This window comes from Heterostelium album, assembly GCF_000004825.1.
Source record: "Heterostelium album PN500 unplaced genomic scaffold PPL_contig9, whole genome shotgun sequence".
NCBI lineage: Eukaryota > Evosea > Eumycetozoa > Acytosteliales > Acytosteliaceae > Heterostelium > Heterostelium album.
The window spans coordinates 1,015,864-1,029,409 of record NW_008805086.1 but is presented as its reverse complement, the minus strand read 5'-3'; the positions used below and the strand labels follow the sequence as shown (position 1 = coordinate 1,029,409).

General features: G+C 35.5%; 5 protein-coding genes across 5 annotated transcripts; 3 read left to right on the top strand and 2 right to left on the bottom strand.

Annotated features, from left to right (window-relative positions):
- Nucleotides 1-657: 657 nt before the first annotated feature.
- On the top strand, nucleotides 658-954 carry PPL_04558 (uncharacterized protein; the record flags this gene model as incomplete). The annotated part of the gene is made up of 2 exons (XM_020575460.1): nucleotides 658-741; nucleotides 865-954. Coding segments are annotated over 2 exons (174 nt in total), but the record flags the coding sequence as incomplete, so codon positions are not given.
- A 264-nt stretch (nucleotides 955-1,218) lies between these two features.
- Nucleotides 1,219-1,845, bottom strand: srp19 (signal recognition particle subunit SRP19/SEC65 family protein; the record flags this gene model as incomplete). The annotated part of the gene is made up of 3 exons (XM_020575459.1): nucleotides 1,219-1,370; nucleotides 1,434-1,533; nucleotides 1,612-1,845. 3 exons carry the CDS (start codon nucleotides 1,843-1,845, stop codon nucleotides 1,219-1,221), a joined length of 486 nt encoding a protein of 161 aa, XP_020434979.1.
- A 270-nt stretch (nucleotides 1,846-2,115) lies between these two features.
- Nucleotides 2,116-4,173, top strand: PPL_04556 (uncharacterized protein; the record flags this gene model as incomplete). Its single annotated transcript, XM_020575458.1, has 4 exons — nucleotides 2,116-3,324; nucleotides 3,399-3,527; nucleotides 3,604-3,921; nucleotides 3,982-4,173. The coding sequence occupies 4 exons, from the start codon at nucleotides 2,116-2,118 to the stop codon at nucleotides 4,171-4,173; spliced, it is 1,848 nt and encodes a 615-aa protein (XP_020434978.1).
- A 70-nt stretch (nucleotides 4,174-4,243) lies between these two features.
- Nucleotides 4,244-5,289, top strand: PPL_04555 (uncharacterized protein; the record flags this gene model as incomplete). Its single annotated transcript, XM_020575457.1, has 2 exons — nucleotides 4,244-4,420; nucleotides 4,498-5,289. 2 exons carry the CDS (start codon nucleotides 4,244-4,246, stop codon nucleotides 5,287-5,289), a joined length of 969 nt encoding a protein of 322 aa, XP_020434977.1.
- Nucleotides 5,290-5,345: 56 nt separating this feature from the next.
- PPL_04554 (type A von Willebrand factor domain-containing protein) lies at nucleotides 5,346-12,492 on the bottom strand (the record flags this gene model as incomplete). The annotated part of the gene is made up of 3 exons (XM_020575456.1): nucleotides 5,346-10,692; nucleotides 10,771-12,281; nucleotides 12,367-12,492. The coding sequence occupies 3 exons, from the start codon at nucleotides 12,490-12,492 to the stop codon at nucleotides 5,346-5,348; spliced, it is 6,984 nt and encodes a 2,327-aa protein (XP_020434976.1).
- Nucleotides 12,493-13,546: the final 1,054 nt, after the last annotated feature.

Here is a 13,546-nt window from a genome sequence, read left to right as displayed (position 1 = left end):
TCCCCACAACCCCAAAAATAAAAATAAAAAATTTCAACTCAAAATTTTGGAATGGTTAAATGATAATATGAAGGTGGGTTGGAGTAATACCACCTCCCATCCACATAAAAATCTTGATTTTACCCTTTTTCCATCATATTAATTTAATATCGCCAGTAAAATACTTTATTTTTTTTTATTTTTTTGACTAAATTTTGTTGAATCGCAGTAAAAAAAAAAGTATATCATGTGTCTTTGTTGTTTGCTGTATCATTCTATACCCTGTTATTTCATCTATATCTTTTTAACTTAATTTAATTTTAAAAAAAAGAATGAAATAAAAAAAATTTCAATTGAATTTTCGAATTTTTTCGAAAAAAAAAATAAAATAAAATAAAATAAATTTAAAAATACAAGAAATAATTGAATTAAAATTTAAAATAAATTAAAAAAAATAGATTTATGACTTCAAATAAGATAATATGAAGTTATTTATTTAAAATCTTATTTTTTTTTTTTTTATATACATAAAATTATGATGCAGTTTAAAATTTTTTTTTAAGTCAAAAAAAAGCTAAAAAATGCATGTTTTGTGAACTTTGTCACACAATGTTTTGAAATTTTTATATGAGTGGAAGCAAGTTAACTTTGAAAAAAATTTTGAAATTGAAAAATTAGTGTGGTGGAAGTCGAAAATTAATATGGGATGGTAAAAAAAAGATGAATCTGCTGTGTGTTTGTCTCGATCATTATCGTCAACATGTATGTTGTTTAGATAGAGATTGTCGATAAAAAGAACTATATCGACTTATCTTTTTTTTTCTTTGATAATATCATCTATATAGAGCAAATTAAATTAGACAAAGGAATGCAAATTTAATTTAGGATAATAATAATAAATTTGCAATTAGACAAAGGAATGCAAACAATAGACAACAACAACATCCTTTGAAATCGAATAAGATGAGAGATTAAAATAAAACTCTTATATCATACTATTTCAGTTGGAACGTCCACAATTATCAAAAAAATAATTAAAATTTATTATCTATTGCTGTTTGAAATGAATTACTTATGTATTCCACTTGGATTAACTACCACAACCATTGCAGATGCAAAGTTAAAGATCACTTCGTGAAACTAAATTTAAACAATTTTCAAATATTATTTCTTTTCCAAACTGAATCTGTCTTTTATGAATTGATTTATCGTGATTGCTTGTTTAATTTATTTTTACATTTAATTTTTTCCTTTCTTCTTTTTCTTTTCTTCTTTGTCTTTCTTGACTGCTGGTTGGGGAAGATTTAGTAATGATATTGGATTAAAGTTTTCTGGACGATTTGGATTGACTAATTTAATCTTTTCAGCAATAAATAACATCAATTCAGTTTCTATTTTATAGAAATAATATAAGTATAATAAAAAATCTATCAATTGTTGTAGTTAAAACATACTATTCTTAATAGTTGGGATTATTGGTGCACCTTGGTCATTTAACATTTGAACTCTAACTCTACCTCTTTGGAAGAAATCAGATGGATAACCTTTTGTACTCTATATTTGATTGTATTATTTAATTTCATATTAGTTCATTGATAAATAGATTATTCAGTTTGGATTGGGGTAACGTACTTCAATAACAGCAGACAGACCAGCTGCACCACAACATCTAGCAATCTCTTCTATACCTGGATTCTTAACGGATTTATCTTTAGCAGTTCTTCTTCCTTCGTCCTTGGTCAACTCTGAATTAATGTAATGTGGGTATATGATTGTCCATTTCTTAAAATTTGGTATATTTGCTGTATTTACTGGTTTCGGTGCATTGTTTGCTGGTGTATTAGTTGTAGTTGTAGTTGTACTCATTTCTTTATACACTTAAAATAATAAATAATATAAAGATGATTAAATATTAAAAAAAATTAAATAAAATTTAGAGTTCAATTCATATTTTTGATCACACACCAAATTACCAAAAGTCAAAATTTTGAGTAACGTTCGAATAATGGTCTATTAAAATTATTGAAAAATTTAGAAAAAAAAAAAAAAAAACGAACGACAAAGAATAAATTAAATGTTGGTTAAAATATTGTATTTATTTTATTTTTATTTAATAATAAATATATATTTTTCAGAATGTCAGATAATAATGATGATTTTTTTAGAATAGATAAGAAAGGTAATAGAGGACCTAGAGGTAATCAAAAAGGTGGAGGAACAGGTCATGATCGTGCTTGTTTCAAATGTAATCAGACAGGTCATATTTCGAGAGATTGCCCTGAGGCATCGTCATCTTCCTCAAGTAGAGCTGGTGGAAACGATCGTAGTTCGGGTGGAGGAGCAGGAAATGATCGTGCTTGTTTCAAATGTAATCAGACAGGTCATATATCTAGAGATTGCCCTGAGGCATCGTCAGGTGGTTATAAAAATAATAATAACAATAATAACCAATATAATGGAGGTAATAGAGGAAATCAAAAGGGTGGTAGTACTGGTCATGATCGTGCTTGTTTCAAATGTAATCAAACTGGCCATATTTCGAGAGATTGTCCAGAGGCATCGTCCTCTATCTCAAGTAGAGCTGGTGGAAACGATCGTAGTTGTTACAAATGTAATCAAACCGGTCATATTTCGAGAGATTGTCCAGAGTCATCGTCCTCTATCTCAAGTAGAGCTGGTGGAAACGATCGTAATTGTTTCAAATGTAATCAACCAGGTCATATTTCAAGAGATTGTCCAGGCGTAGATGGAAACAACAACAACAGCGGAAACAATAGAAGAAAGGATGCAGCCGATAATCAATTCTACTCTGGTGGACAGCAGCAATCACAAACCAAAAGAGAAGGTGGAAACAAAAGAGGCGGCGGCGGTGATAACCCATTCTACAATGAAAAACAACAACAGGATGACAATGAAGATAATACCGATACTACAACAGAAAAGAAGAGTTTCAAAGTAACAGAGGTCGATACACAAACCAGAAACTATTTAGAGAAGATCAATGAGGTTATCACCGATAAACCAAAGGATTACGATGACGATACCGACGAGTTAGATCATAATATCATCATTGAGAATGCACTGAAAGAGATCGAGAGCAAAGCAACATTGGTTGCTACAGATCGTATCTGTAGTTTCATCCTAGAAGGTATTTTGAAGCGTGCATTGCCATCACAGATTATCATGATTGCTTCGATGCTACAATACGACTTTATGGTAGTTGCCACTCACGTCAATGGTTCCAGAGTGTTGGAGTCTATCATTGTTCAAATCCCTGTAATCATTGCCAAAGCCAAGAAATCTGATCTTATCAAATTCCAAGAGATCTTATTTAAACTTGTTGATGTAAGTATTAATAATATATAATATTTATGTTTATTTTATCTAATAAATATTTTTTTTTTTTTCTTTTTTTTTAGATTCTTGTTGAAAATATCAGTAGTGTAATTGAAGATAGAAGTGCACCATTTGTATTATCAAAGTTATTCAATATTATGAGTGGTACCGTTACCGAGAAGTTTTCAACATCGAAAGGAAGTAAACATAATGTAGGTAATCAACAATATCGTGATACCAATAGAAGTTTTATTTATATAGTTATAAACAAATCACACAATTTTATAGCAATCAGAAGAAGAAAAACAAAGAGAGATAATAGTTCAATCATATGAAGCACCTACTGCATATAAAGAGAAGATCCAAGCTGCTTTGACTACTATTCATGAAACGTTGAAAGAGAAACTACCTTTATTGATTTTCAACAATAAGACAAGAGAGACTATAAAGACAATCATTGAGCTATCTTGCAGTAACACCGAACTATTCAACAGTATTCTCGATACCATTTTAACACCACAGAATGAAGGTCAAACTGAAAAAGATAGATTCTTAGAGGTTATCTATAATAAGTTTGGTTCTCTTATTTTTGAATCTATTTTAAAGGTACGAATATTTATAAATATTCCATAATTATAGTTTAACTAACTTATTGTTATCAAATAGTCATGTCCAAACACAAGTTATTCAAGAATATTCTCATTGATGAGATTGCAGTTGGTAAAGTTCTCTGAGGATTTAGTATCGAATCATGTTGTTAAATCATTGATTGAAAACGTTAGAGATAATGCACAATTGGCAACATTGATCCAAGAGCTTAAAGACAATTTTAAAAAACTAATAGGTATTTATATTTAGATATGTTGTATTTGATTCTGTCTATTAATACAATTGAATCTATTACTACTGCTGCTGATGATATCTAGATATGGGAAGAGGTCAAATCGTTCAAAAATTGGTTGAATGTTGTTTAAGAATGAATGCACAACAAAGAGAGTTGATAAAGATATTGAATGCAGCAGTATTACCAAACGTTCAAACTGATATCAAAGATATTGTAAACAAGTTATTATATCTTGAACATAATATTACAGAGAACAAAAAGGTATTATCTTCTTTTCTATTATTTACCAGGTGACTGGCAAAACATTAATATTAATATTTTTTAAATAATCATTTTAGTATTCAATGTGTGGTGCGATTATCTTACAAAAATTGTTATTCTTTAATGTTGATTACACTCAATATATTATCGATAGTTTTATGAAATTGGAAAGCGATCAGTTGGTGGTGATGGCAGTCGATCCAGTCGGTAGCAAAGTATTGGATGCATTCTTGGATTGCGGTATCACAGTAGAGAGAAAGCACCAGTTCATCAAAAAGTTAAAGGGTAGATTCCCAGATATAGGTGTTGATAAATGCGGATCCTTTGTAATGGAGAGAATCTACAAGTTATCCGATCTCAGTCTTAGGGAGATGATCTGTGAGGAGTTGGCCAAAGAAGAGCCACGTCTGTTCAGCACACCCGCTGGTCGTTATGTTCTCTTGATCTGTCACATCAACGTCTTTAAGAAAAAGAAGGATCAATGGGCAAGTTCGCAAGCAACCACCGATAAAAAGAGAAAACTCTTCCAAGATATCTTAGAGGATGATGGTGCCAGTACTACCAGCACCAAACAACAACAACAACAACCACTAAAGAAACAAAAGAATATTTATCAACATTCTAACAAAGATGAAAATGAAGATGAAGATGAAGATAAGGTACCAGTTAAAGTTAAAAAAGAAAAGATTGGTAGCGATGATATGAATGATCAATCAAATCAAGATGCAGATATGGATGATATTGACATGATTTTTAACTCAAAGAGTAAATCTTCAAAGTCGACGACAAATTCATCTCAAAATTTCAGCATTGGAAAGAATAATTCAAAGAATAACAACGAAAAGAAAAAGTTTAATAAAAAGAAATGAGAAAGTTCTAATTTTTGTTTTTGTTTAATCAAATTTGTCTACGATGTTTATTGATTTTACAATGATTTAATGAGATGTGCATATCTTGTTCTCTTGAGGCAATAGTAGGCTGGACTATATCTATCGATTTGTACAGTTTTGATTTGGGCCAATCTATTGAGCTTGTTCAACATGGTTTGAGCAGCCTCTGTATCATGGATGAGTAGCTTGAGGAAAACAAATACCAACTCGTTTATCACTCTGGTGTATTCTTTCTTATTAACCTTTTGGATGAACGGATCATTCAATGGGATACCAAGAATCTCCAAAACCTCCATAATTCTGCCGTTGATTGCTGAATTGAGTTTCCAAACAATCGATTCCGTTTCTTTTTGTGGTGAAGCTTTCTTTTCTTCCTGACTGTAGTCGCCAAACAAATCGAATCCCATGTCCTCATCAGAGTCATCGTTTGCAATGACAGTGCATCTCTTGGCACTTGATGAAGATGATAATGATGAAGTAGAAATTGGCTTAGGAGCTGGTTTTGCGAGTAATTCAAGTTCAAAATCTCCATCAAATAGACCGCAATCCTCTTCTGATTCTTCATAGATTCTCTCTGGCTGCGATTTTGCAAGTGGAGCACCAATATCTTTGTTATATTTTGGTTCTGTAAGAGGTACACTATAACCATCATCAAACAAGGACATTCTGAAATCTTCTCCTTCCTCTTCTGACAAGCATTCCTCCTTCTTTTGTTCATATTTCATCTTGGGAGCAGGATCGATACTCAATTGTTCCATTGGTGAATCATCGTCCCAATCGTCATCGCTCGGCTCATCTTCAGAATAACTGTCGAACTTAACTGTTGAACGTCTTGAAAACAATGCAGAGGATAGAGTGTCCATCAGTCTCATATTTCCTGCACTTGCTGCTGCTCCACTTTTGACATAATCTGACGGATTAATTGATGGTGAGGTTGGTGAGTAAGATGGTGAGGTTGGTGAGTAAGATGGTGAGGTTGGTGAGTAAGATGGTGAGGTTGGTGAGTAAGATGGTGAGGTTGGTGAGTAAGATGGTGAGGTTGGTGAGTAAGATGGTGCAGTTGGGGAATAAGAATGTGACACTGATTTCTTTTTTAATTTGGCTCCTTCTTTAATTGAATTAAGTAAGGAAGATTGATCAGCAACTAATTTTTGTTGTTGTTGTTGTTGTGGAGGAGCTTGTGCCGATTTTTCTTGTGAAATGCTTTGTGAAAGAGAGCTCGATGATAATCTTCTAAGCATACCACTAATTGGAACGGTCGGTTTTAATGGAGATGGTGCGCCTGGTGGTGGAGGTGGTCCTGACGCTGCTGGTGGTGGAGGTGGTGGTGCAGGAGATGATGAAGGTGCTCTCCACGAAGTCACAGGTGCCTTTGGCGCAGGTGCTGGTGGTGCAGCAGGTTGGGAGGGTGCTCCAAACAAAGAAGAAGCAAAGGTAGGTTTATTCTCTACAGGTGCAGCCTTTCCTGTTGAGACTGTCGAACTTCTCAATCCATATGTTGTTGATGGTGTTGAACTTTGACCAAAAGGTGAGGAAGATGAGGTTGGTGAAGCACCAAACGATGAGGAGGATGAAGTTGATGAAGTACCAAAGAGCGAAGTTGTTGTCGCTGCGCCAAATGTTGACAAGAATGGTGATCCAGATGGGGTGGGTTGAGCAGATCCGAATGCCATTCCTATATGTTGGAAGCTACCATCCCTATTATTGTTGTTATTGTTAAAGTTAGATGGACTGCCAATCAGACCTCCAACAGGTGCGCCATTGCCGACATTGCCACCGCCACCAAATGAAAATGTTTTTTGAGGTGCTTTCGATCCACTTGTTGGTCTGGGAGCTGGTGTTGTAGGAGTAACTATTGGGGTTGTGGTTGGAGGAGGTGGTGGTAACTCTTGTACACCATCCATGGAATCAAATAAACTCACGTGTCTTGATCTACGCTCTTCTGTTCCGCTTGATAATTCTCCTCCAGAAAATCCTCCTCTACCACCCCTGCCTGCTTTACCACCAAAACTAACTCTATTTTTTTGTGCTTGTAATCGTGGTGGACTTGGACTTCTACTTCTGCTTCTTCTTACTGATAGTTCAAAAGCCTCTTTCTTTACATCTCCTTTCCCTTTTCTATCTCTAACATCTCTTTCTTTTGCTTTTTCTCTTTCACCTCCTCTTTCTCTTTGTCTTTCTCTATCTTCTATTTCATCTCTTCTATCTCTATCTTTATCTCCACGTTTTTCTTTTTCATCGGCACGATTAATTGACCTAAGTTCTTCATCCTCCTCAGTGATCATAGCCCAATCGAGAACAGGTTTATTTTTTAGCGTTGGCTTATCACCAACAAGATTCTTTACAACCTGTGACCAAATATTTGAGCTTGGTTTGTCTTCAAGAGGTTGCTCGTTTGTAACCTGCTCTAACTTTCCTTTGGTTGGTGTCTTCATTAAACTTGGTTCCATATCGATTTCCATTTCCTCTGTCATCTCTGTGAGGTTGTCACGAATCAACTGCATAATGAGAGTTCCTTCCTGGTAGGAATCTTCACTTAGACAATCCAATTCACTGATGGCATCGTCAAAAGAAGTTTTGGAGATTGAACAAGCTTGGTCCAACATTCCAATACGCTTGTAAAATAGTGATGCCGAGTAAGCGAGATGCAATCTGATTGCGTTGGTTGGTGGGAGTTTCTCGGATCTCTTCAAGGTAGATTCAAACAACTGCTTGGTTTTATCCATCATGGCTTTCTTGGCTATCTCATTTGTTTCTATGCCAGCCAAGATACCGTTGATAACACATTGTCTCTCGAGTACTACAATCTTTGATTCCTCACGGACACATGTGGATAGTGATGCTTCAACCAATCTCAACAAACCATGTGATTGATACTTCAATTCATCCAATGCCTTTTGCTTGTTACGCTTGGCACGACTCAACGCCAATGGTGTCATCTTTGCTTGGCTGTCGGTGGTGGTGTCCGATTCAATCGACTTGGTAACTAATTCATCTACGATGGTATCGATGGTTTGACCGAATAGCCTGAGCTCCTCAAAGTCGTATTCACCATAGGTATCAATAATTTGATGGAATACACGAAGTGATTCTGACTTTCTTTCAATGGTAGATTGCTCCTGATTTTCCTTGATCAAATCAACCAGCTGTCTTCTCTTTGTCTTCATTGTAGAGTCACCGGAATCATCAGACTCTCCCTCCTTTTCAAAAGAAATATAAGGGAGTGTGTCGACTACTGTTTGTTCAACGATTTCCATCATATTTGGTTGAGGTTTGGCGACTTCACCTTTCTCACGCTTCTCGATGGCCACGAACGAGGTAAACTCTGTGACAATGGAATATTTGATTGAGAGGTCGATGATGTCTTGCTTCTTGTTCATCTTGATCAAGTCGTGTTGTAGCTTTGAATCTGAATAGCTACCATCGTTGTACTCACGAATCATGGATCTTGCTGCCAGACGATGGATCAGATTGCCACGAAGGAATCCAATCTCTGGTGTGTGAACGGCATTGCTTATGAGTCCACCTCCTGGCGCCTGAGCAGTGAGTGTTGCACGTGTACAGATACCACTGAAAGCATAGACAACCTGACGTTCACTTCTAAAGATAGAGGTGATGGTGGCAGGTGTCTGAGTGATCTTGTCGCTCGAGTCAAAGACAACGCGAACATTGGACATCGCTGGAGCTACTGTACGTTGAAGTTGAGCAATGATTTTCTTGGTCGATGGACGTTTGTTGGGTGTGATAAACTCTGCGAAACCTGCGCCCAAACGAGTGAGTGACTTGATTAGGTGACGTGATACATCCGGTCCAACACCGAAACAGAAGAGACGACATTTCGATGAAGATCTACGAATAAGTGCTTGAACAAGTGGTGGATTGGCAATCTGTCCATCTGTGAACAACACTATATTGTGTGGACGATTTGATGGAGTTTGGTCAGACATGAGAATCAACGATTGCAATGGCAGGTGAAGTGCGGTACCACCATAGGATGGACGGAGCGAGTTGATATGACTCCATGCCAATTGAAGATTGGCTTCAGTTGGTGGAACATGTTCAATGAATAACCAATCGAAAATATCACCGAATTGGACAATGTTGAATTTAATATTCATTCCACGGAGATTGGTGATAGTTAAACGCACCGCTCTCATCATGTCCTCAAAGGGATCACCATGCATTGATGCTGATAAGTCAAGCACGATCGTAACAATAGATGGTTGATCGCCGTGCTCGATATCTAGCTTTGGATAGAATGCCAACATCGATGCATGATGTCCACTGTTATCAACCTCAACCCACATTCTAGGGCTGTACGGATCTTCCAGACCAATGAGCAACTGAAAGTTGGTTCCGAGCGATTCGACACGATCCAATTCAACCGTAGCTTTGGTATGTGTTTTCTTTGAACGTATTTGATGTGTTGGTGAATTTAATTTAACAATATTATATGGCATTTCAATACCAATTTGAACTGTAAAGTTTGATTTACCAATCTCTTTGACTTGGACAGTTGAAGTTGAGGACTGTGTCACTTGTGCACCGGAAACAGCTTGTTGTGCTGGAGAAATTGATGATGGCAAGATGAAACTGATGTCCAATCCATCTAGAGACAACTCTGTGATGTAGGTAATTTTAATGAGAACCTCGGAATAGGGTGGAATGTTACCGACACTCACAGTGAAGACGTCTGGCTTCTCTTCGTCCATCAGGTATGCACCATGTCCCTCAGAGATAGCTTGTTTATATTCTCGGTGAGCTCGTTCCTTCTCTTTTACCTCACCAACGACATGCTTTCCATTGATAAACGCTTCAAATCCACATACTGCACCCATTTCATCCAGTGGGAACACATACTTGGCCTCAATGGCTTTACTTGTTGCGTTATTATAGTGTTGGAATAGAGTTACTTCTCCAATCAAATCGAGAAGTTTGGCACGAACGTGAACCGCCTTCAGTGGCACTTTGACACCGCTGCTAATAAGTCCAGACTCCACTGGCTCATCTTCCTCCTTCGATGGTTGAGACGATGGTGGTATCGAGACTGGAACAGTGTCATTATCAATGACCGATGCCTTTGGAGCAGTGGTGTTGACCTGCAATGCAAGATTCTTTAACTTGGCCTCTGGTTGCGAAACAAGTGGTTGGAATTCAATCAAATACTTGATAACCTGTTGCTTGGCATCAAACACAACTATTTCATCGTCATTAAAGACCGATCCATTCTTTCCATCCGATGCAACACCCTGGACGCTTTGATATCCTCTTGGTGCCTCTGTCAACTGTGTTTGATGTGTTGTATATTTCTTTGTTACACCAAGTGCAACTTGACAAACAACCATAAATCTTTTTGAAGTAACTGTATCACAATATTGATAACTATATATGTAATAAATTTATGAATTAGTATAGTTTATGTGGTGGTGGTGGAAATAAATTAATAAAATAATAACATACCTTGTTGATGACTTTGTACCGAAATAAATACCTGAACCAAGATATCCTATATCTCGACGAGATGCTCCCAATGAGGTTGCCAACTTTGGTGGTAGTAAACCACGAGACAAGATACCAAGAATGTTACTAGACTTACTTCCGTGGTATAGTGTTTTGACGTTGGAATATGGAAGTGAGTGTTTCTCTTCATCTCGACGAGTAACCTTGAAAATGTTGCTTATCTTCATGAGTGACTCAGAGGACTTTGCAAATTGGTCGTGCAATTTTTTGTATTCCTTTGAGGTGGTATCGACAGTTTCGATGTTACAACGCATGGCACGGTAACGAGCATCGAGTGGGTTGTTCGAGTGAGAGACACCCAGTGATTCTCCGACGTTTAGAATATCTTTCATCAATTGAACGATGTCTTGTAGGTCCTGAAGTGTTTCCAAAGAATTAGAGGCGACCTTTCCAGTTGACTTGGTCTGTGGGAGTGCTGCATAAAAGTCGTTGAACAACTGCGAGACAAACGAACCAGAAATTGCTTGTGGATCGGTACGCACTGCATTGGCAATCTGGTAAAGTATCAACTCTGCCTTTTCGACTTGAACAAGCGAAATGGAGCCTGTGCCAGTGTCAATCGAACCCTCTGGAGAAATGAGGAGCTTCGAAGCACCAAGCTTGTCTCCTAGAGTCGATACTGCCTGCTTGTACAGTTCAGTAACAAGATCTTGAACTTGAACTGGGAGTTGTGATTCCTGTATAGTTTCAGACTGTTGTTTCAGCTGATACGATCCAACATTAGTAGTACGCAATAACAACTTACTGTACGACTGTTCCACTACATAGTGAAGGAATAGTTGATTGTAGATACCAAGAGCATCTTCCATTCCATTGGCAGCAATCCATTCATGTACAGAAGTAGATAGACTATCGATTCTTCCACGGTTGAGATATACACGATAGTAAGTTGGTTCAGAGTCAGATGACGAGGTGGAATCTCCACCTGGTGCCAAGGTGATACGTGAGAGTGCGCCACCTCCAACATGCAACTCAATACATGCAAAATCTTGTGCACCTATTCTTTGAAGAACATTATACTTGACGATGTGATAACGATCATTGGGGAAGGTAGGAGCATCGGTTGCATCCAGTGCATACCGCTTTAGTTGTTCAACCGACTTGGCGTCGGAATTGTCTCCACCGGATGTCTCCAAGACATTAGAGAAATCCAATGATTGATAATGATGTTCTTTGATATTATACAGGGATACCAATTGGTATTGGTCAGTGGACAACAAAACACCAGCCTGAAATGAATCATCGATGTATTGTCGTGTGACCACAGGGATATTCAGCTTGATGGCCTTCTTGATGTTGTAAGACAAACTATCGACATACATACTTCCTCTAAAGCCAACATCTTCATCACCACCACCACCACTACCACTAGTGTCATTTGATTCATCTAGAGAAGTCTTATCTTTACATAATAATTGTAAGTCGTTTACACAACAAACATAGAGTGATACCTAATAATTATAAAATGAAATTCAAATAGAATTAGTGAATGTTATGAATGGGTGGGTGGTGGTGTATCTAATAATTATTCCATACCTTTTGATTCAATAGAGTGGTTACTGAAGCACCATATTTAATGAGTAGTTCGTTGATTACCTTCTTGTCTTTGAATGACACAGCAGTTCCATCAACAAAACAAATTTTACTTTCCAACAATTTCATTTTAAAAAAAAAAAAACTTTACAAATCTGATTTTAGTTGTTATAAACTAAAATCACTTAATCTTTAAATAAACTTATTATAAATATTTTTATCTATATAAATAATTCACAAACTTCAAAATAACAATAACTACTATAAATTAAATTAAAAAAATTTTAAAGTATAGTAAATTCATCAATAATTTCAAAAATCTTAAAGTTAATTTGAAATGTCAGGCTGACCAAAAAGCCACCTTGCACCATATAAAGAGGGGGTGCATTTCATTGTTTTCACTTTCTTTAAAAATCATAGAAAAAATAAAGAAAGATTTTTTTTTTCACAATTTTTTCTATTTTTTTTTTTTTCAATCTTTGAATCGATTTAAATTTAAATCATCAAAAAGAAGATATGTATCATTAAATTATTATTTGTCAATGCATTGAAAAATTCATTCTAACTAAAAATAAAAACTATAAATAAAGTGAAAAAAAAGTTTTTATTTAATTAATTAATATTTAATATTCAAGACATTATAACAAAGATAATATTTTTGATGATAAATTTATAAATGCCATCATGATAGTGCGACTAAAAAAAAAAATTGCAAATATCTAATTTTGAAACAGTAAATTCCGAAAAAAAAAAAAATTTTCATATATTACACGTAATTAATTTGATTATAAAATGTTTACCGTTTTTTTTGCTGTTGTTGGCAACTTTAAAGAAACTTCTCTTAATATAAAAGCATTACTTCAATTAATAATTTACTTTTAGTTCATCAAAAGGTAGATAACTACAACAAAAATCTTTTTTTTTAATTATTTTTCATTAGCAACTTTGACCCTTTAAGGCTTAATTAAACAAATTTATATAATAGGTAAATATTTAAACAACAAACAGGTGAGACCTCGTACGAATTCAATTCTTGTTATTTTTTTAATAATAACAATCTTCACTAATTTGTGATAAACAAATACTTGATGATATAAACACAACAAACAGTTCACTAAATTGGTAATAACATCATCATAATACCACCAACACAAAAGATTTAATAACCACCCCAAAAAATAAA